The sequence below is a fragment of the Pleurodeles waltl genome, chromosome 1_1 (genome assembly GCF_031143425.1).
Source record: "Pleurodeles waltl isolate 20211129_DDA chromosome 1_1, aPleWal1.hap1.20221129, whole genome shotgun sequence".
In the NCBI taxonomy this organism is placed as follows: domain Eukaryota; kingdom Metazoa; phylum Chordata; class Amphibia; order Caudata; family Salamandridae; genus Pleurodeles; species Pleurodeles waltl.
The window spans coordinates 49,039,322-49,061,212 of NC_090436.1; the positions used below are offsets into that span (position 1 = coordinate 49,039,322).

At 47.5% G+C, this 21,891-nt stretch overlaps 1 protein-coding gene across 1 annotated transcript in view; it reads right to left on the reverse strand.

Annotated features, from left to right (window-relative positions):
- Positions 1–4,507, reverse strand: part of LOC138260881 (CMRF-35-like molecule 4) — a 225,830-nt gene extending 221,323 nt beyond the window's left edge. The window contains exon 1 of the mRNA XM_069209382.1: positions 3,734–4,507. Within this exon, the coding sequence (XP_069065483.1) occupies positions 3,734–3,899 (166 nt within the window). The 5' untranslated portion in view covers positions 3,900–4,507. The remainder of the gene's footprint in view (positions 1–3,733) is intronic.
- Positions 4,508–21,891: the final 17,384 nt, after the last annotated feature.

Consider the following 21,891-nt stretch of genomic DNA (forward strand, 5'->3'; position numbering starts at 1 on the left):
GCATTATACACTATTGTGTCCAACATTTCCGTCTGGTGGTTATTAAATATGTGTAGTTTACGAGCAGGCTAAGGCGTTAAGAACATTTTCCTGACAGTTTCCAATCACCACTGCAACTTTAAGAAGATATCACAAAACACCTTCAATATCTGATCACACTCTAAAAACGACTTAGCAGTGTCAGTCTGCAACTGAATGAGAATTCGCCCCGAAACCCTGGGAATCTGGGAAGTATATTAAACAACATACAAAAAAGGCTCCCTTAGGGAGTGTATAAGCCAGTGCTTAATTTGTGCTTGTTGTTTCCGGTGCTGAGCATTGGCACTTATTTGTGAGGGCCGGGGCTTATTCTACTGTCTCAAGCATTTGCTGCGAGCAAAACACACATATGGGAAAGACAGAAGAAGAAAAAACTAAAAAGCCACATAAAGGGAGTAAGTAGAAAGTTGCAGGATGAGCTGAAAGGGCAGGGGTGGCCGTAAATGGATTGAAGAGGTGGCTTCAGGATTACGCTGCCTCAGTATTCAGTGCTGGCAGATTTAATTACAGCAGTCTCGTGTTTAAGAGAAGGGCTTTGAGCACCGGCACCTCTTTATTTACAAATTAAGCACTGGTATAAGCCTATGCTCCCTGGACAATTCTTTTAAAGGATATCACATACACAAGCAACTGCATGTTCAATTCAACTGACTACTTTAGAAAAAAACATAAGATAATGTCCAAATAGGTGCTCCAAAGACAACAGCGGAGGGAAAGTGGTTTGTGACAAAGGAGCCTATTGGTGCACAAGCAATATTTCCAAAATATAACCCACAGTTGAGAAATGCTATGGTTCTATTAGCACAGAACTCATGTACATAAATTTCATTGTACAAGAGATCATTTTATTAACAGGCAACAATGGAGCGTGTCGATCTTTCGACCCCTAAAAGTGATTGTCATGGGGACTTAGTATGCATTGCACCATCGCCGTGAATTGGTCAATGTTAGAAATGGGGTTTTTGGTTGGCAGTCAGGTTACCCCCTGTCCAAGCAAAAGCCCTCACTCTAGTCAGGGTAAGTCACACACAATCCAAGATTATCCTGTGCCCACCCTCTGGTAGCTTGGCACGAGCAGTCAGGCTTAACTTAGAAGGCAATGTGTAAAGTATTTGTGCAATAAATCATACAATACCACCATATAGCACCACATAACTACACCACACAGGGTTTAGAAAAATATATAATATTTATCAGGATAATTGTAGGTCAAAAAGAACAAAGTTGTAATGAGAAATTGTGGAGATATCACTGAAAAGTGATATAAAGTGTCTTAAGTCTTTAGAATATAAACAAAGTCTCTTTCAAGCACAAGTACCTGGTTTAGCGTGGAAAAATCTCCTCAGAGGGCCACAAAAGAAGAGGTGCGTGGAAAAAGGGTGTGTGCGTCGATTTCTCCTCAGCACACACGGACTTGCGTCGTTATTTTCCACGCCGGGGAGTCGTGCGTCGTTTTCCGGCGCGCGGACAGTCTCTTTGTGTGGATCGCGGGGATTACCAGATGTCCCGGGTCTGTGCGTGGATTTTCCTGCTTGTTCTCCGGCTGCGCGTCGGTCTGCGGGCTGCGCGTTGAAATTACGATCTCACGGCAGGCGTCGCGTCGATTTCTCCTCTAGAGGTCGGGCGGCGGTGTCCTTGCAAAGCCGTGCGTCGGATTTTCGACCATCCCAAGAGTGTTGCGTCGATCAGCGTCGGCGTGCGGCGTTTTTCTTGCCGCTGAGCAAGCTGTGCGTCGAAATTTTCGGCGCACGGAGCGTCCAAGTAAAAGAGAGAAGTCTTTTTGGTCTTGAGACTTCAAGGAACAGGAGGCAAGCTCTATCCAAGCCCTTGGAGAGCACTTTCACAGCCAGACAAGAGTTCAGCAAGGCAGCAGGGCAACAGCAAGGCAGCAGTCCTTTGTAGAAAGCAGACAGATGAGTCCTTTGAGCAGCCAGGCAGTTCTTCTTGGCAGGATGTAGTTTCTGGTTCAGGTTTCTTCTCCAGCAAGTGTCTGATGAGGTAGGGCAGAGGCCCTGTTTTATACCCAAATGTGCCTTTGAAGTGGGGGAGACTTCAAAGAGTGGCTAAGAAGTGCACCAGGTCCCCTTTCAGTTCAATCCTGTCTGCCAGGGTCCCAGTAGGGGGTGTGGCAGTCCTTTGTGTGAGAGCAGGCCCTCCACCCTCCCAGCCCAGGAAGACCCATTCAAAATGCAGATGTATGCAAGTGAGGCTGAGTACCCTGTGTTTGGGGTGTGTCTGAGTGAATGCACAAGGAGCTGTCAACCAAGCCCAGCCAGACGTGGATTGTAAGGCACAGAAGGATTTAAGTGCAAAGAAATGCTCACTTTCTAAAAGTGGCATTTCTAGAATAGTAATATTAAATCCGACTTCACCAGTCAGCAGGATTTTGTATTACCATTCTGGCCATACTAAATATGACCTTCCTGCTCCTTTCAGATCAGCAGCTGCCTCTTCAACAGTGTATGAGGGCAGCCCCAATGTTAGCCTATGAAGGAGCAGGTCTCACAGTAGTGTAAAAACGAATTTAGGAGTTTTACACTACCAGGACATATAACTACACAGGTACATGTCCCGCCTTTTACCTACACAGCACCCTGCTCTAGGGGTTACCTAGGGCACACATTAAGGGTGACTTATATGTAGAAAAAGGTGAGTTCTAGGCTTGGCACGTACTTTTAAATGCCAAGTCGAGGTGGCAGTGAAAATGCACACACAGGCCTTGCAATGGCAGGCCTGAGACAAGGAAAAGGGGCTACTTAAGTGGGTGGCACAACCAGTGCTGCTGGCCCACTAGTAGCATTTAATTTACCAGCCCTATGCACATAAAGTGCACCTTACTAGGGACTTATAAGTAAATTAATAGTCCAATCAGGTATGATTCAAGGTTACCATGTTTTAAGGGAGAGAGCATATGCACTTTAGCACTGGTTAGCAGTGGTAAAGTGCGCAGAGTCTAAAAACCAGCAAAAATGAGGTCAGAAAAAGAAAAGGAGGAAGGCAAAAAGTTTGGGGATGACCCTGTCAAAAAGCCAGGTCCAACAGTCAACAAATACACTTGTGGTCACAGTGTGGGTTGCCCTTTGGCATTAGCAGAAATAAATCTTTGACCACATTTACAAAAAATGACACAGCGTGGTGCTGTAAGCTAGCTTGCTGAACCTCACCGCATCATTAGAGAAAGTGCAGGGATGCACTGTATTGTATCTGAATTTTCCTCTGTGCTGGCACACAACTGGCTGCCTAGTTCCTATCCAGATTGCAGCACACATAGAAAGAGCAGAAAACTAGGAGAAATAAAGTAATTTATCCTTGTTGCGGCCACTTTTACACCCCCTCCGGGTGGCGTATGAATCTGGCACATTTCCTGGTTTGTAAATCTCGGAATGCATCAGATTCCCTGGGTGTTGCATGGAAACTCCCACGGCAACACCCATGGAATGCCCCTTTCACACTGAGTTATGTGTGGAAGGGGGTCACATTTACAATGGCATGAAAAGCTACACAAGGTTGGTCTACGTAGCCTTGTAAATATGTGCGGGCGCACTGCCAGAGAAAAGAGACGCTCCAGTGGCGTTATTGTCCTGTTGTGCCCCCTTTCTTCTTCAGGGCAGATCTGGGAATGTTGTCCTTTGACAAACATTCAAAACACATTAACTATACACATATATAATTTAAAAACTCAGTGGACTCTTACCTGGCAAAATAATAAGCAACCAAACCCACAAAAGGTGCATTCTGTTGATCCCAGGTGACCTCACAGGTTGCCAGGACTCTTCAGCTAGGGTGGAGGTGCTCATCTTGTCCAAAGGTATTTGAAGGACCCTTGTGGGATTTACCATTAAGTAGGTCTTTTTCTGCATCTCGACTGAAAGTATATAGTCCTGGGTAATCAGTCATCCCAGGAGCGGGCTCAGTAAACAACCACTAATCATCTAATACCACTTCATGGAAAGAATCTGAAAAGCTGCTGTCCTCAGGGTGCCCAGGAGGGAGATCCTGTGGAATGTGTCACAAAACTTGACCAAGTGGATGCACTGCCCCCACGAGTTACATTGCACCCACTGGATGTGCTGCCCCAGCTGGATTCTCTGCCCCCACTGCGGCGAACATCCACAGATGGCTCCACTGTCCAGAGCCTTAGGTAACTGGGGCTCCACCCGCGCTGGTATTCCGTGACAGTGATGGGTCCCCGAGAGTCACCGATGAAGGAACAGGCCTCGGTGAACACCTACCGGTGGCTCCTGACTCCCACAGTCCTTAGATCTATGTAGAGTGAGGTTTCTTTATCGGAGAGGTCGGTGTGGAGGTCGGGGAGGTAGGTCCGCGATGATTGTGGAGCTGCGATGGGGCGGAATCTATTGCCTTACCCGGATGGATCCTCTTGTCTGCATGTTCCATGTTCTCCTTTGTCCGGAGTGAAGTTTATCTCTTGTTTGTCTTCTCTTCTTCCTTCATCGTGTCTTAGTGTGACCAGGGGAGGTGCCAGCCGCAGTCAGAAGTTGTGAAATGTGGTCTACTGCAGCAGTTTCAGTTCGCCTACGTCATCTGTGCTAGTCTGCAAGCAGGGGAAATCCCAAACATAATTACCTTTTGCTAAATAAACCAACAATGTTCAGGAAGTCATTTCAGGAAGAAAAAAACAGAGTGATCTATTGCTGAATTGTTCACGCATCGTGAATGACATCCTATTAATGAGGTCCAGCATTCACATTCCTTGTGACAGGAGAATCCTCGCGGCAGACCCTTGTTGCAGCATGGATTGCCTGAGCTTTGTGTGCCAACACGTGCAAACAGCATGTGTGCGAGCTTGTGTTTGCATGCATTAGTGCATCAATGCCACACCTATTAGTGAGGCCACTGGAATTATGTGGCAGGGGAGCACCGCATGATGTGACAGGGCTGAGTAAATTATGCGGCAAGAAAAGTCACACTATGTGGCATAATGCAGCACTTTCTATACTATTACCTCATTATTTTAGACTTTTTACACCTAGTAATACTGCCTGGGCACAGTTTTCACCTCATTAGTACCACGCTAGTAACTAAATACAGAAAAAAAAACGAAAGGGGACCTGTTAACCTTTTTGGAAGGGACTTCCACTGTGTGAGAACACATTGCAATGTTTTCTCTTACTTTTGATTTTTTGAGCCAGAAAAAAATGCTTTTTGTTAAAATTTGCAGATTATCCAGCAGATGAAGCATATTGTGACAAACACGCCAAAACCATAATTATGAGGAAAAACAGCCACGCCCGCGGAATCGCATAATTCCAGTTGCCCTGCCTATTGACTACCGGCGCCCTCCATGCGGGGAACCACCACCAGGCATGTTACCGCAGTAAGTGGTACCTCCGATTAGTCACAAATACGCGCTCCATCCCTTGATTCTTTTCCGTCTGCTCCAGCCCCTTCATCTGCATCTTTTAACCATATGTTGTCTAGTTTCGAGATTTTTTTAACATGTACCAGCCTTCTGACTGCTCACACTGAAGAGTAATAATCACCCTGTCTTGACCCTGCATTGGCTTTCTGCGGACAAGAGAGAGGTTCCAAGGTGACCTATAGTCTTTTTTCATTTTTATTTCAAAATGACTGCCTTCGCCGTGTTTTGTGTATGTCAATGTCGGTTTTTTGTGATACCTGACGTCACACAGGCAGGGTTGGGCAGGAGGGTGGTCCTTTGCCTATATGGAGCACAATGTTTTGAATACCATGCTGGTTTGTCTGCGCCTTACTTTGGATTGCCATTTTTTTAATGAAAATACCTCAAAAATTGGATTTACTCCCCTATTCCCTAACAGGCGTTATCCATACTTTGTCAAGGGTGACAGGCCGTATTCCACAAAGCGTGCCATTCATTCATTATTCACGGTGCAGTTAATGAGCCTCGCCAGTAGGTGGCAGCCTCCGGCCTAGGTTTCACCAAACAGGCAGCTTCACTCCGGTTGCCCGCAGCTCACAGGATGAAACGCACCCGCGCCCTGATTTCAGAGCCGCCTGCATTTAATATACACAGAATTGTATACCAGCAGAAGGCATGCCATGTATCTCGTTGTGACTCACACGAGAGAATTCAAATCTCCACACTCAGCAGTTGTTTGGAAGAGACCAACAGGAGAGCGGGCCGAGAGCTGCTGACGAAGGGACCGGGCGGAAAGAGGGCGGTTCACCGCACATTTTTGAGTGGGAGGGGATGGCACTGAGCTGAGGGCAGACTAGCTCTTTTTGCCGTGATTTAAAGCACCCAGGGCCGTATTTATACTCTGGTTGCGCCGAATTTGCGTCGTTTTTTTCGACGCAAATTCGACGCTAAACTAACGCCAACTAACGCCATATTTATACTATGGCGTTAGAGGCGTCTAGCGCCAAAGTTCCCGGAATGTGCGTCATTTTTTAGCGTGAACCCCTTCCTTGCGTTAATGATATGCAAGGGAGGCGTTCCCGTCTAAAAAATGACTCCCAGGCCTTTACGTGGTATTTATACTCCCGGGCAAAAATGACGCCCGGGAGTGGGCGTGGCTAAAAACGGCGCATTTGCGCCGCTTTTTAACGCCTGGGTCAGGCATGGCGTTAAGGGACAAGTGGGCTCAAAATGAGCCCACAGTGCCCTCCCCTGCCCCCAGGGACCCCCCCTGCCACCCTTGCCCACCCCAGGAGGACACCCAAGGCTGGAGGGACCCACCCCAGGGACATTCAGGTAAGTATTTTTTTATTTTTTTTTAATAATTTTTTTTGGCATAGGGGGGCCTGATTTGTGCCCCCCTACATGCCACTATGCCCAATGACCATGCCCAGGGGACAGAAGTCCCCTGGGCATGGCCATTGGGCAAGGGGGCATGACTCCTATCTTTACAATGATAGGAGTCATGTTGATGGGGGATGGGCGTCGAAAATAAATGGCGCAAGTCGGGTTACGACGATTTTTTCGACGTAACCTGACTTGCCCCATTTTAAGACGCCCATGCGCCATTTTCCCCCTACGCCGGCGCTGCCTGGTGTACGTGGTTTTTCTCGCGCACACCAGGCAGCGCCGGTCTGCTTGCGCCGGCTAACGCCATTCAATAAATACGGCGCCCGCATGGCGCTTCAGAATGGCGTTAGCCGGCGCAAAACTTTTTGACGCTAAACTGCGTTAGCGCAGTTTAGCGTCAAAAAGTATAAATATGGGCCCCAGTCCTTCTTCCTGTGCAATGCACTGTGTGAGGACACCCGCAGCTCACATGTTCCTTATGACTTTAGCAAAAACTAACAAAAATGTTCGGGAAGTAATTTTATTAAAAAAGAAGATTCAAAAAAGCAGTCAGGTCAACCCAGTGGTGAGTAAACATTTTTCTAGCATTCACGTTAAGAATTTTTCAATTCTATTAAGGACAAGGAGGCGAGGATTATGCTTCTCTTTCCATGATTTATTTTTAACAGCAGCCAATGAAAATCATGGAAAAACAAAAAACTACATATCCCAACACTTGATATGTCACGTGATGATCATAGAGGCGGAAGCCTACAAAGTGTTGCTTCCCACCCAGCCAATCCTCTTTCTTTGTCCAATATTCGCAACAGATAAATTTTATATCAGGGCCGGAGGCGAGGATTATGCAGATCTTTCTTCACTTTTTATTAATTAGCAAGTTCAAAGTTAAACACAAAATGAACAGAAAAACTACAAGTTCCATGAAGCCGCCGCCATGGTAACCAGCATCCAATGAGGACCCTTCAATCACGTCCATATAAATATTCCCAGGTGCGTCAACCGTCCTCTTTCTTCACTGCTACGAAGTCAGATAAGTGCCGTTTTTCTGCCTCCGAGTAGAGTTTGTTTGAAGTTTAATGTTTGTTTGCTGGCGCGTTAGCCTTTTTGCTTTCAGGGCTTGCGCGTTATTTTTTCCTTCGTTTATGGTTGTTGTAGCAACGTTGCTACGCGACCTCTGCTTTCAGAAGCGTTCCGCTCGGACGTTTCTATTATTATTATTTATAAATACACGTCGGGCCCACTAGAGGGCGCCCGAGGTGTATTTTTGCAGCGTTTTCGGGATTCGAGTGATTCTAAGCTCGACGCTCGAAACTACAGGGGTTTTTTGCAATATTTTTTGAAGTTGTTTGTAACTAAGTTGCTATTGCTTGGTTTTCCCTGCCCTGTGACACCTCATTGGTAGGATATTACCCCGAAGGGAAGTAATTTTGTTTTTTCTTCAAAAAATAATTTCTAATACGACAGAGGGGGTAGGGAATTACCCTTTATAATATCTATAGGGTGTTTTCTCTGTCATTATTTTTTGTATTCGTCTGAACCTCAGTATGCACTCCTCTCAGGAACATGAACCTTTCACCAACATGTCCCCAGGGGAGGGTCCCTCGCACAGTACCCTTCCCCCTGGGATGGACGCTTTGTTTTCACAGGCAATTTCACACGCGTTGGCCCCCCTTAGGGACACCGTCGCTAAACTGACGGAACAAGTCTCCAAGGGGACGGGCATGTTTGGTATGACGGGAGTGGAGGGTACTACCTCTACCCTTCCGGCTCCCAAGAAACAGCGCAAGCGCGACGCGGGGCACCTGGAGGATAGTGAATTTCTATCTCACTCCAAGAGTGCGTGCGCGCATAAGCGTTTACCCTCCCGGGAGGGCCGTTTGCCCGGAGCAATGGGTGATTTCAGTCACCACCTATGGAACCCTGATAGCGGGTCACCTAGAGGCATCTTGGAAGGTTCAGACGACGGGTCCTCTGGAGACGATGACTCAGGCCGTCCTTGGCGTCCTGGCGCTTCGCTACCAGATCCTTCGGAGCTGGGGGATTTGGACTCTGACATGTTTGAACCGGAGGGTATCTATCATCCGCGTTCATCAGAGTGGCGTCTTGACCACAGGGTGGCCGACTATGTGGCCAGCAAGATTAGGCAACCTTTGGACAAGGAAGTGCGTGCCCGTTTACGGGCGGAATGCCCACGCCCTTTTCTTTCCGATAAGGTTGCTTTTACTCCAGAAATAGACCCAAAAATGTGTACCTTTTTTGCCAAGTACACTAAATATCCCAAGAAGGGAATCGACCGCTCCTGGAGGGCATGCCAGGATAAACTTCTTGATATACTGGGCCCCCTCACTCAGATTATTCAATTGGCGGAACGCGCCAAGCAATCAGACACTCCCCTTCAAACAGACATTATCGCAGGATGGGCCCAGAGAGCAGTCTGTCTTCTGGGCAATGCGAACTGTGCCATTTCGGCAGAAAGACGCAGGTCTTTATTAATCAAGATAGACCCCAAATTAGGGGAGCTTTCTCACTCGGAGGCAGGGGCTGTTGCCCAGGGCAATTTATTTGGTGACCCTTTTGTTAAGGAGTTGGGCAAATTCGTGGCTACGTTTTCGGCTCTCGATAAGGCCCAATCATCCATAAAAAAGATTTTTCCAAAGAAGGTTTTTGGAGGGGCCGGACGAGGCAGGGGTCGCTCTTCCGGCCGTCCTTACCAACAAGACCCCGGTGCCTCCCGAAACAACGGCTGGCGTGACGGCAGACAGGGAACTTTCTTCCCCAACAGGGGAAGAGGGAGAGGCAGATCCTCTAGGATCGCACGTGGAGCAGCCAATGCCCCAGGAGGTCCCTCTGGTAAGGATTATCCCTTTTTCCCCTCGAGATTTCGGAGGGAGATTGCGTTTTTTCAAGAACAATTGGAGGCGCATTACATCAGATGCATGGATTCTACAGACAGTATCAGGGTTCCAGATAGAATTCTGGGGTTCCCCGTGTCAGGATTCTCTGCCAACACCGATAGTGTTCTCAGCAGAAAACTCCAGGCTTATAGACTTGGAAGTTCAAGATCTTCTGCACAAGGGCGCCATATCCTTAGCGTCCCTTCACCCCACAGGTTTCGTAAGCAACATCTTCTTGGTAGAAAAGAAAGACAAGGGGTTTCGGCCTGTTATCAATCTTCGGGCCTTCAACGATTGGGTCATTTACAGGCATTTCAAAATGGAGGGTATTCATATGCTCCGAGACCTCCTCCTGCAAGGGGACTGGATGGTGCGTCTAGACCTCAAGGACGCATACCTCACAGTCCCTATATTTCCCCCTCATCGCAGGTTCCTGCAATTTTTCTGGAACGATCAGGTCTTCGAATTCACCACTCTCCCTTTCGGGCTATCCTCAGCACCGTGGTGCTTTACCAAACTCCTCAAACCGGTCGTGGAAACCCTGAGATCGCAAGGCATACGTCTCATCATTTACCTGGACGACATCCTCTTAATGGACCAATCCAGGTCTCAACTGCTATTCAATCTGAACACAACTATTGCTCTTTTCCAGGATCTGGGTTTCGTCATCAATCAGCAAAAGTCGGAGCTCACTCCGACCCAGTCATTGATCTTCCTCGGTTTTCGCATTGATTCTCGGTCGGCGTCCCTCAGTCTTCCGACGACCAAGATATCCAAAATAAAAAAGGAAATCAGGAAAGTCCTTCGTCGCGACAGGATCTCGCTACGGCAATTAGCCAGAGTGGTCGGTCTGCTTTCTTCCTCAATTCAGGCCATTTTTCCAGGTCCCCTTCATTACCGGGCCCTACAACGCCTGACGGCCTTTCACCTTCGTCGAGTGGTAACGTATTCCGAGCTCATCTCCCTGTCTCAGGAGGCAAGCACGGAACTACGTTGGTGGCTGGATCACATGGAGGCATGGAATGGCAGAGCCATTTTCGGAGCTGCCCCAAACCTGGTAATAGAGTCGGACGCCAGTCGCCAGGGATGGGGAGCTCGATGCGGGGACATCTCGTTTGGGGGACGCTGGACCCCGCAGGAACTGACCATGCATATCAATTGTCTGGAGCTCCTTGCGGGATCGTTTGCGATCAGGTCTCTGACGAGGGACAGGGTCTCATGTGTAGTGCTACTACGGATGGACAATATATCGGCGGTACAATACATAAATCGCTTAGGGGGGACACGATCGAGAGCCTTAGCGGAATTGGCAAAGGATTTTTGGCATTTTTGCCTTCAACACCAAGTCTCGGTAATAGCGGAATATCTTCCAGGAGCCCAGAATGTTCGGGCGGACTGGAATTCCCGGTTTCTCACGGACTCCAGCGATTGGCAACTACATCTTTCAATTTTTCAGGCGATCATGGCCCGTTGGGGTCCTTGTTCGGTAGATCTCTTTGCATCCAGATGGAATGCTCATCTTCCCCTATACTTCAGCTGGCGCCCGGATCCAGGAGCAGCGGCAGTAGATGCGTTTCTCCAGCACTGGGGGACGCTTCAGGGTTATGCTTTCCCACCTTTTCTTCTTATCCCGCGGGTCGCAGCTCAGGTGCGTCGTCAGGAGGCGACAGTGATTCTAATAACCCCCTGGTGGAGATCTCAGGCGTGGTTCCTGACTCTACTGGAACTCTCTTGCGAGTGCCCTCTTCGTCTCCCGGTTTTTCCATCGATCCTCCGGGATCCGTCGGGGCTTTACCACCCCCTGGTCCTTCAGGGTCATCTTTTCCTCATGGCCTGGAAGATTTCAGGCATCGTTGGCAAGACAACCGACTTTCACAAGAAGCTAAAAACTTCATTGCACAGGCATGGGCCCCTGGGACATGCAAGCGATATAGATCTGCATGGAACAGATGGGCCCGTTGGTGTGTGGGCAAACACTGTGATCCCGTGGGGGCCAGTATTACAGATATAATGAATTTCCTCGCAGAATTAGCGGAGTCTGGTCTAGCTTATTCTACGATCAACTCTTTTCGTTCAGCCATCTCCGCGGGCCACCCCCCTCTGAACAATCACCCTATTGGGGAACACCCCTGGATTTGTAAACTTCTCAAGGGTATTAGACTCTCTAGGCCTCCACAACCCAGATACACAGAGCTATGGGATGTCAACACAGTTCTTAATCTGTTAACCTCTTGGCAGGATAATCACCTTTTGTCGAGAAAGGAATTGTCTGCCAAATTAGCCATACTTTTGTGCCTCATCTCATGTAAACGGGTAACAGATATCAGAGCTCTGGATGTTTCATCTCGAATCTTTACTCCAGAGGGAGTCACTTTTACTATCTCTCGGAGAACGAAAAATCTTACCAGGTCAGTATCCTATCCAGCTTTCCCTGATTCACCAAAACTATGTGTCGTTAGATGTCTTAAAGTGTATGAAGAAGTGACCATGGGTCTTAGGCCTGCAGGCGAAAATCAATTATTGATTTCCTTAAAGAACCCATTTAAGGCGGTTTCTTCTCCTTCCATTGCCAGATGGGTCAGATGGATTCTGTCTGAGGCAGGTATTAATATTCAGGTGTTTGGCGCCCATTCGGCTCGTGGAGCCATGGCTTCAAAGGCTGTACAGGTGGGTGGTAGATTAGAAGACATTATGCATGCGGCTGATTGGTCTTCTGAATCTACTTTTAAACGTTTTTACTTTAAACCAATTCATGAGGCAGCCTCTCTGGTGGTGAGTAAGCTTTGAACCTGCATAATCCTCGCCTCCGGTCCTGATATAGAATACGAAATTTCCTAGCTATCGTGAAGGAAAGTTTCAATTCTATTAAGGACACGGAGGCGAGGATTATCCCACCCACATACTACTCACGAGTCTGTTCCCACCCGATCTGGTCTTCTTACTGAGGTGGTATATATCTTTGCAATAATTTCTCTTATATTTGCTCTTATGTTTAGTTTCATTAAGGGGAATTGATAACTATTATGCTTGTACTTTGCATTACAGTTTCAGAAAGTGTATTGTTTCCATTCTTTTCTTAACTACACATTGTGACGTTTTTTTATCAGTATAGTCCTAATATCATCATCTTTTGTAGGTTCCGAGGCTACAACCAATTGATTCTACCAGGATTCCTTCCGCAGTGAAGTCGAGGACGGTTGACGCACCTGGGAATATTTATATGGACGTGATTGAAGGGTCCTCATTGGATGCTGGTTACCATGGCGGCGGCTTCATGGAACTTGTAGTTTTTCTGTTCATTTTGTGTTTAACTTTGAACTTGCTAATTAATAAAAAGTGAAGAAAGATCTGCATAATCCTCGCCTCCGTGTCCTTAATAGAATTGAAACTTTCCTTCACGATAGCTAGGAAATTTCGTATTCAAAGTCTTAAACATGAAACTTGTAAACGCAATCCTGAAAAAAGAAAGAACTGGAAACCAACTTGACTGGAAACTTGAACAGTGCCAGAACGGACCGAAATTTACTTCTCGCCATTTCCTAGGAAAAAAAAAGAAAATTCAGGCCATAAAAACTGAACATCATAAAATGATACTTATATCTACTACTAAATAGGGTGGGTTAGCACTAAAATACAGAAAACTTGTACATGAACTTCATAGCAATACTATGTACCACAGTATAACATATACAACAGTGCGGCTGGATAATCCTCGCCTCCATGTCTTTAATAGAATTGAAAAATTCTTAACGCGAATGTTAGAATTTCTTTATTCTATGTCAGGACCGGAGGCTCAGATTATGCTTGTTCAAAGCTGATTCACAACTACCGATGCAATATCCACAGTAGGTTTACAATAGAAAGTTTTAAAAGTCGAAGAAGACCAGTCTGCTGCCCTTAGAATGTCCTCTAAACGAGAACCCAAAGCAAAAGACTTTGAAGCCATAGCACCTCTGGAAGAGTGAGCACCACATCACGAAACATCAATGCCTGCTTCATTCAGTAACCATCGCATCCATCTAGCAAGGGAGGCCGATGAAACAGGATGGTAAGGCTTAACCAATGAAATGAGCAATTGACCCCCCATATCAGAACAAAACTCTTCTGTACTCACCTCGTAAGCTCTAAGACACTGCACAACACATAGTTTGAGGTTGTCCGCAAAACAGGGATAAGAAACGGACTTCAGTTTGCATTTAGTTCTACGTGAAATAGAAAAAGTAACCCCATCAGGGGAAAAAACTCTCCCAGCCAAATCCCGAACTCTAACATCTGAAACCCTCTTACATGAAATTAAACAAAACAACATTGTGAGTTTAGCTGAAAGTTGTTTCCTAGACAAAAATCTATTGGAAGGCCACGATTCCAAAAAACGAAGAACAATGTTCACATCCCAAAGGGAAGCATAACGAGGACGAGGAGGGTTTCCCAATCTGATACCTCTCATCAAATTACAAACAATGGGAGACTCCCCAATGGGCTTGCCCTCCACTGGTAAATGTCCTGCTGAAATAGCAGACCGATAATTATTAATAGAGCGATAAGCTAGACCTGGTGTCGCTAGAGAAGATAGAAAATTTAGGACCAGACAGCAATCTGCTGAAGAAGGATTCGCACCCCTAGAACTACACCAAGAAGACCATTGCTTCCAAGCTGAAGTGTATCTCTTGTGAGTACTGGAGGACCAGGAACCTGCAATGAACTCGGAAGACTCTTGCGAAAGTCCTGGGATGCTCCATCTTTCCCTGAAAGACGCCAAGCCACCAGGGATAGTTGACCTGACAGGATCAATGGATGCAAAAGACCCAGAGGGTCCTGGAGAAGATTCTCCCGGAAGGGAAGTAGGATCGGATGATCACAACTCAACTCAATTGCCAACGGAAACCATGCCTGAGATCTCCAAAGAGGTGTCACCAGAACCAACTCCGCTTGCTGACGTCTGATCTGAGCCAGTACCCTGGGTAGCATTAAGAAGGGGGTAAAGGCGTAACCCTGTTCTTGGGACCAGTCCTGGAGAAAAGCATCCGTCTTCGTTGCTTCCGGATCTGGCCTCCAACTGAAAAAACTTTTGACCTGTCGATTGAGGCGAGACGGAAATAGGTCTATCGAAAAGGGACCCCACCGAGCAGCAAGTGCCCGGAAAACTCGGGGGTGTAACCTCCAATTGCTGTAATCTCTCAGGTGACGCGAGTTCCAGTCCGCCACCAAGTTGCTGGCTCCTGGAAGGTACTCCGCAACGACTGAAATCCTGTGCTGAAGGCAAAAATGCCAAAACTCCTCGGCTATCTCCGCCAAGATGCGGGAATGAGTTCCCTCCAACTTGTTGACATATCTCACCGCCGAGATATTGTCCATGCGAAGGAGAACACAACAGTTCGCCCTGAGAGGAGAGAGACTCTTGATCGCAAATGAGCCGGCTATGAGTTCCAAACAATTGATGTGGAGGTTCAGCTCCGTGTTGGACCATCTGCCTCCCGTGAACACTGATCCGCAACGGGCTCCCCATCCCCATAACTGGCGTCAGACTCTATCACTACATCTGGGTAAGAACAATAGCTCTGCCGTTCCAGGCTTCCATATGTTCCAACCACCAATTCATCTCTGCACGAGATTCCTCTGATAGGAGAACCTGATCCGCATAGCTGAGACCTCTCTGAAGTTGGGAGATCTTTAAACGTTGCAGGGCTCGGTAATGTAAAGGGCCCAGAAAAATCGCTTGAATCGAGGAGGAAAGCAGGCCCACCATGTGGGCAATCGCCCTCAATGATACAGTCTGTTTGGATAATAGAGACCTCAACTATCTCTTGATCGAATTAATCTTCCCCAGGGGAAGCACGAATTGAGATTGTACTGAGTCTATCCGGAACCCCAGAAAATCCATCTGCTGAGAGGGAGTCAGAATGGACGTCTGGGCATTGATTATGAAACCCAGACTCTGAAGCAGAGACACTGTGCATTCCAGATGGGAAAGCAGCAGGTCCTGATTCTGGGCCATGATCAGGATATCATCTAGATAAATTATTAACCAAACCCCTTGGGAACGAACAAATTCCACGACTGGACGCATTACCTTTGTGAAACACCAGGGGGCAGAAAATAGACCAAAAGGGAGAACTTTGTACTCGTAATACTCGGTCTCCCATTGGAACTGGAGAAATCTCCGATGAGGAGGAAAAATAGGAATGGTCAGGTAAGTGTCCTTTAAATCTAAACGGACCATCCAGTCTCCCTCTGGAGAACATCTCTCAACAAATGGATGCCCTCCATCTTGAAATGACGATACAGTAAGAAACTGTTGAAGTCTTTTAAGTTTAGAACCAGGCGAGACCTGCCCCCTTTCTTGTCCACTAGAAACACTGGACTGACAAAACCGGAAGGGTGATGAGGAACCTTGACGACGACACCTTTCTTTACCAGAGCCACAATTTCTACGGAAATGAGACTGTGTTCTTGATGGGAAAAATATGCTGGCTTGGGTGGACACATCTGCAACGGGGACTCGTAAAATTCTAGTTTGAACCCCTGTACGGTCTCTAAGACCCAATAATCCGAAGATATCAGACGCCAAGATCCCAGAAAACTCTGAGTTCTGCCCCCCAACATTACATCTGAACTTACAACCAAGCTCACCTGTGCCTCCCGACTCCTGGGAGAAAGATTGATGACCTTTGGATCTCCCCCTGCGGAATCTGCCCCAACCAGATCTTGGCCTCGATGGGTAGAAAGGAGAAGAGGAGGAGTCGTACTCCTGAAAACCTCCTCTTCCTTGCTGGTAGTAACCTCGTTGAGGGCCTTGTTGGTTGAAGCGGCTGAAGGCAGGCCCTCTGTAGCGTCCGGCCCCTCTAAAAAGTGGACGCAGCACTCTTCTGATGGAACCTTGTGCCTTGTCCAAACTGGCGTAAGTAGAAACAAATTTAGAAAGCTCTTTCATAAAGGGGGATCCAAACAGCAAATCCTGGGCCACGGGCCTGATTCAGAGGTAGCGAGGTCTGCCAATTTGGGGTCTAACTTCGTCAATACTGATCTGCGACTTCAGAACATATGGTATAATTGGCATTGCCCAGGAAGCAAAGTGCTCTCTGAGCCCAACCCACTAGAATGTCAGGGTTGATAGGCTCACCTGACTCCTTGGCCTGAAAAGCCAACTCCAAAATCTTTGTTAATGGACCTGAGACGTCCAACAGCTTATCCTGACATCCACACCAGGCACGATCTATACCCTTCTTTGGGTCCTTTGCGGATTTCTTGTGAAAAGTGACCAGAGTAGGGTCTAATTCAGGAGTTTCAGTCACCTTAGAAGGGAAATCTGGTCCGGGACATTCAGACCTCAGCCTAGAGTGGACCTCCTTATCGAAACTGTGCCTAATGTGGGATTCCACATAATCCGCCACCTTGGGGTGGTAACCAAAGTGAAGACCTGGGGTGCACAATGTCTTCGGGCTTGAATGTCAGAACCTTAGGGGTAGGTGCTTCCTGATGATGAACCTTCTTCTTGCGTTTGTGAGCGGGATCATCTCCCTGCTCGGAGGATTGCTCAGAAGAAGAAGAAACTGGGTAACTTACAGCTTTCTTTTGTGATCCTGAATTATAATCATGTTCCCTTGCCATATTCCTGATAAGGGATTCAAAGTCTGCAGAATGCGGATTAGTACTCTGATTAGAAGCTTGGCTGTTCGCCGGAAGGGGAAGTTCCCCAATGGGTTGGATGGCTGACTGGGCTATCCAGCCTTGTTGCTCCACAAAACTCAAGAGATGGTGTTTAATGGGCTGAATGGCTTGAGCTAAAGCTTGATTAACAGTATGACGCACTCCTGCGTCAAGCGCATATTCCAAGTCTTGATCAAAGGAACCAGCCTGTTCATCCAGAAAATATAAATCTTCGGCTTGGTCTTCATAGCCAGCCATACTGTAATACAGCAGATGAGCTCCAAAGGAGCAGTATCAATAGCTGTAACAAGCAGGGCAGAAAAAAACAAATTTAGTTTAAGACGTGGAGGGAGCTGCCCTGAGATGACAAAAAACACACCCTTAGAGCAGGCCCAGCCTGAATAATAATTTATTGCAACCCCAGTGTACAGGCACTGGGGTGTAGGTGGGGAGCTGAGCCGGTGAAGTCTTATTTTTTAAAATAACGCTCCAGTCATGAGCGTGTAGACAAGGAAAAACCCCTTCAATCAGATGAAAAAACGCTCTAACGAGCGTGAAATTGTAAGAATAGGCTTAACTTTGCAGTCTTCAAAGTCGCTCCAACACGAGCGCTTGTTAAATGGGCCCCCAGTGCAAAGTAAACATCAAACTCGGCCCGGCTCACCAAACGCTCGGGACACGAGTGCAAGATATCCGGCCCCCTGGGGCAGAGTAAACGCTCTCGCGGCTCTGCTGCAGAGTCGGAGAAACGAAGCCTTCGGGGCACAACACTCTGTCACATAGACGCGCACTTAAGGGTCTGCGCGGACTCCGGGAAGACACGCTCACGCAGAGAGCGTGCAGGATATATATAATAAATTAAATTAAATGTACCGGCAATAAAGAAAGGACTGCACGGGAACTCACGAGTCCTCGCTCCCCTGCTCCCAACTCCACAAAGGTAAAAGCGATCCAAAACGGACGCTTTTAGGGAGGGAAACACCGCTCCCAGACACAAATCAATTAGCACACAACTCATGAGAGAAATAGGAAAAACCACTTAACTGGCTGCGAAGCAGCAAAGAAAGAGGAGTGGCTGGGTGTGAAGCAACACTTTATAGGCTTCCTCCTCTATGCTCATCACGTGACATATCAAGTGTTGGGATATGTAGTTTTTTGTTTTTTCATGATTTTCATTGGCTGCTGTTAAAAATAAAGCATGGAAAGAGAAGCATAATCTGAGCCTCCGGTCCTGACATAGAATTGTTCAGTTAATGTAAGCGTCCACCTATTCCAAGATGAGGTCAGCCATTCACATGCCCTCATCAGAGCAGTGCTTAATTTGTAATCCTGAAACCACCTCGGGCCTCTTCAATCCATTTACTGCCACTTCCTCCTCCTTCAGCTCACTCTCACAGGTTCCTGTTTTTCCCCTTTCTGACGCTTGTGCCGGCCCTCAGAAATAAGTACCGGTGCTCTGCACTGGAAACAACAAGCACAAATTAAGCACTGCATCAGAGCCACCTCACAGACGGAGCCCGGTTGTAGCATCGACTGTCAGGGCCATGTGGGCTGGCTGTCTGTGTTAACGCACTGCAATAGTGGTGTTTACATGCATCAGTGCATTAAAGCCAGACCGACTGGCAACCAGCACCATCAGTGCTGCGGTCTCCATTTTCCATGTTATTTGGAAATACTTAACAATCTGAATCTCCTTTACTATGATCTGATTGGTGTGATCGATACTTTCTTTATCAGCGGTGGCGGTTCGTGTTCCAAAAAACATACCATTCATTCATTCATTGACACCACCTCAAGGTCCTCTCCTACAACATTAGGGAACAGAGAGGGAGAGTTAGAAAACAAAATGTGAGGATATTCATTCACCACTAACTTACATTAAAGCAGAGACTTTTCACAGCAGGAGAAGCATAACATAAGCCTGCTGGCATGTGCTCTGTACCTTAAACCTGCACTGGATTAAGAAACTAGGGCCCATATTTATAATTTGTTTGCGTCACATTTGCGTGACTTTTTGACGCAAAAGCGGTGCAAACTTAAAAAATATGGGCCCTGATTTATACTTTTTGGTGCAAAACTGCACTAACACAGTTTTGCACCAAAAATGTTAGCACCGGCTTGCACCATTTCGGTAAACCAGCCGGGCACCATATTTATGGAATGGTGCAAGGCGGTGCAAAGGGTAGGCTAGCGTAAAACAAAAATGATGTTAGTCGACTGGGGCTGGCCGTATGGAAGAAGGGGGTTTTGCACCAAAAAATTACATTAGGCAGGTTAGATTAAAAAAAAATGACTCTAACCTGCCTAGAGTCATTTTTTGATGCAAAACCATCCGTAACACATGACTCCTGTCTTAGAAAAGACAGGAGTCATGCCCACCACCCCATTGGCCAGCACAGGGGACCAAGGTCCTCTGGGTATGGCCATTGCACCCAGTACCATGTAAGGGGACCCATTTCAGGGCCCTCAATGGTACTGAAAAAAAAAAATAACACTTACCTCTACTTACCTATGCTTACCTGAGATGGTGTCCCCTATCCTCCGCTGTCCCTCTTGTGTGGGTGGGGGTGTCCCTGGGGCCTGGGGAGGGCATCTGTAGGCTTATTCCATGGTGTTCCACCATGGAAATGGGCCCACAGGTCCCCTAACGCCTGCCCTGACCGAGGCGTTACAAAATGGTGCAAAGCAAGCACACGCACGCACATCCATTAACAACACTCATAACACTCAAACATGCATGCGCACACCAAACATTCAATTTAAAACATTACACACACACTTACCTTCAGCCTCCAGGTCCCAGGAGGGTTGGGACTGCTGCGGGAAGGCAGCAGTCCCAGTCTTGTCACAGAGTGGGATGGGGTCAGTGAGACTGCTGACCCCACCACACTCTGTGACGAAGTGTCACTGATTGACACTCACCCTGGGCGCTTCAGGGCATAAACCTGAAGAACCCAGGGCGAGTGTCAATGGGTGACGCTTTCCTCGTCACCCATGGAAGGGCCTCAAGGCATCTTTGCTGAGCCGAGGAGGTCACGCCCATAGGAGCTGTGAACTCCTCAGCCCAGAAAAGTTCAGCTCAGGCAGCCAGGAGGCTGCGCAAATCGCGCATGGCTCACTCCTGGCTGTCTGAGCTGAAAATGAAGAGTGTCTGTCAGGCTGACCTTTGTTCAGCCTGACAGACACTCTTCATGAGGGGCAAAAGGTGGGGGGGCGTGGCCCCTCCGCATTAAAGGACGGGCCACCACTGGCCTTAGAGTCATTTTTTGCCTGTGAACTCCTAGCTTGCATCTCATTGACACAAGGTAGTTTTCCACAGGCAGAAAAATGACTTTAACTCCAATATTTTGGCGCCAGACATGTCTAGCGCCAAAACATAAAAATGCAGTTAAGTTTGTGCCAGATTTGCGTAAAAAAATGACGCAAAATACGGCGCAGAGTATAAATATGCCCCATAATTGTATTTCGTATGTGTGCACCGCTTTTGCGTCAAATAGTGACGCAAATGCGGTGAAAAAAAAGTATAATTTAGGGCAAAAAGGCCATTAACTACCTTCTGAGCAACGAACCGCTAATTGTACCCAATGAACTCTGCTCTTCGTAAAGTGAAAACTGCATTTTGTGCTTTCATGATGCAATGTAAGGCTATGCCCAACAGGTGGCAGCATCCCGCCTCCAGCCAAGATTTCACAAGCGCAGCAAAGGTTCACCTCAGTTGTCAGCAGCTGTATTGGAAAAACACACACCGCCCTGGCTACCGAGCAGCTGAGAGCGTTGCATAATTGCAGAACATTTCATTGCGAGAGCGACACATTTGCCACAGTGACTCACACTGGAGAAGTCACCCAGGCCTTCTTCCTGAAGTGCTCAGTGTGAGTCCACACGCACTGCTCAGAAGCACACCAGGAAGCACAGACAGGATCGTGCTTTCACCCGCATGTTTCAGAAATTCAAACCTTACCCTGCAGCATGCGCTGGTCCACGCAGCGGGGTGCATTATAGACAGATCGGACCCCCTGCTGTCAGCATCATGGGATTCTTTAATGCAAGATAATTAATATTCATCAAATCAAGACATACTTCGCTTAGCTCACAAAACCTTAAAGTCACCCCTAGAAGGGGTGTGAATCGAAGGGGCGTGAATCGAAGGGGCGAAGTCACAAATAATAAACATACTTAGGGGGAGAGCTACCAACATTTTGCGATGGGTTTGCGTCATAAAAGGTAAGTCTTGTTTTGCGCTGAAAATGACAAAAATTAACTTAAAGTAGCGCGAAGAGCGGCTGTGCATTACTTTGCATCAAGGGGGCATTACAAATCAAATCAAATCAAATCATTAGCATTTATAAAGCGCGCTACTCACCCGTGCGGGTCTCAAGGCGCTAGGGACAAAGGGGGTGGTTATCGCTGCTCGAACAGCCAGGTCTTTAGGAGTCTCCGGAAAGCGGAGTGGTCCTGGGTGGTCCTGAGGCTGGTGGGGAGGGAGTTCCAGGTCTTGGCCGCCAGGAAGGAGAAAGATCTCCCACCCGCCGTAGAGCGTCGGATGCGAGGGACGGCGGC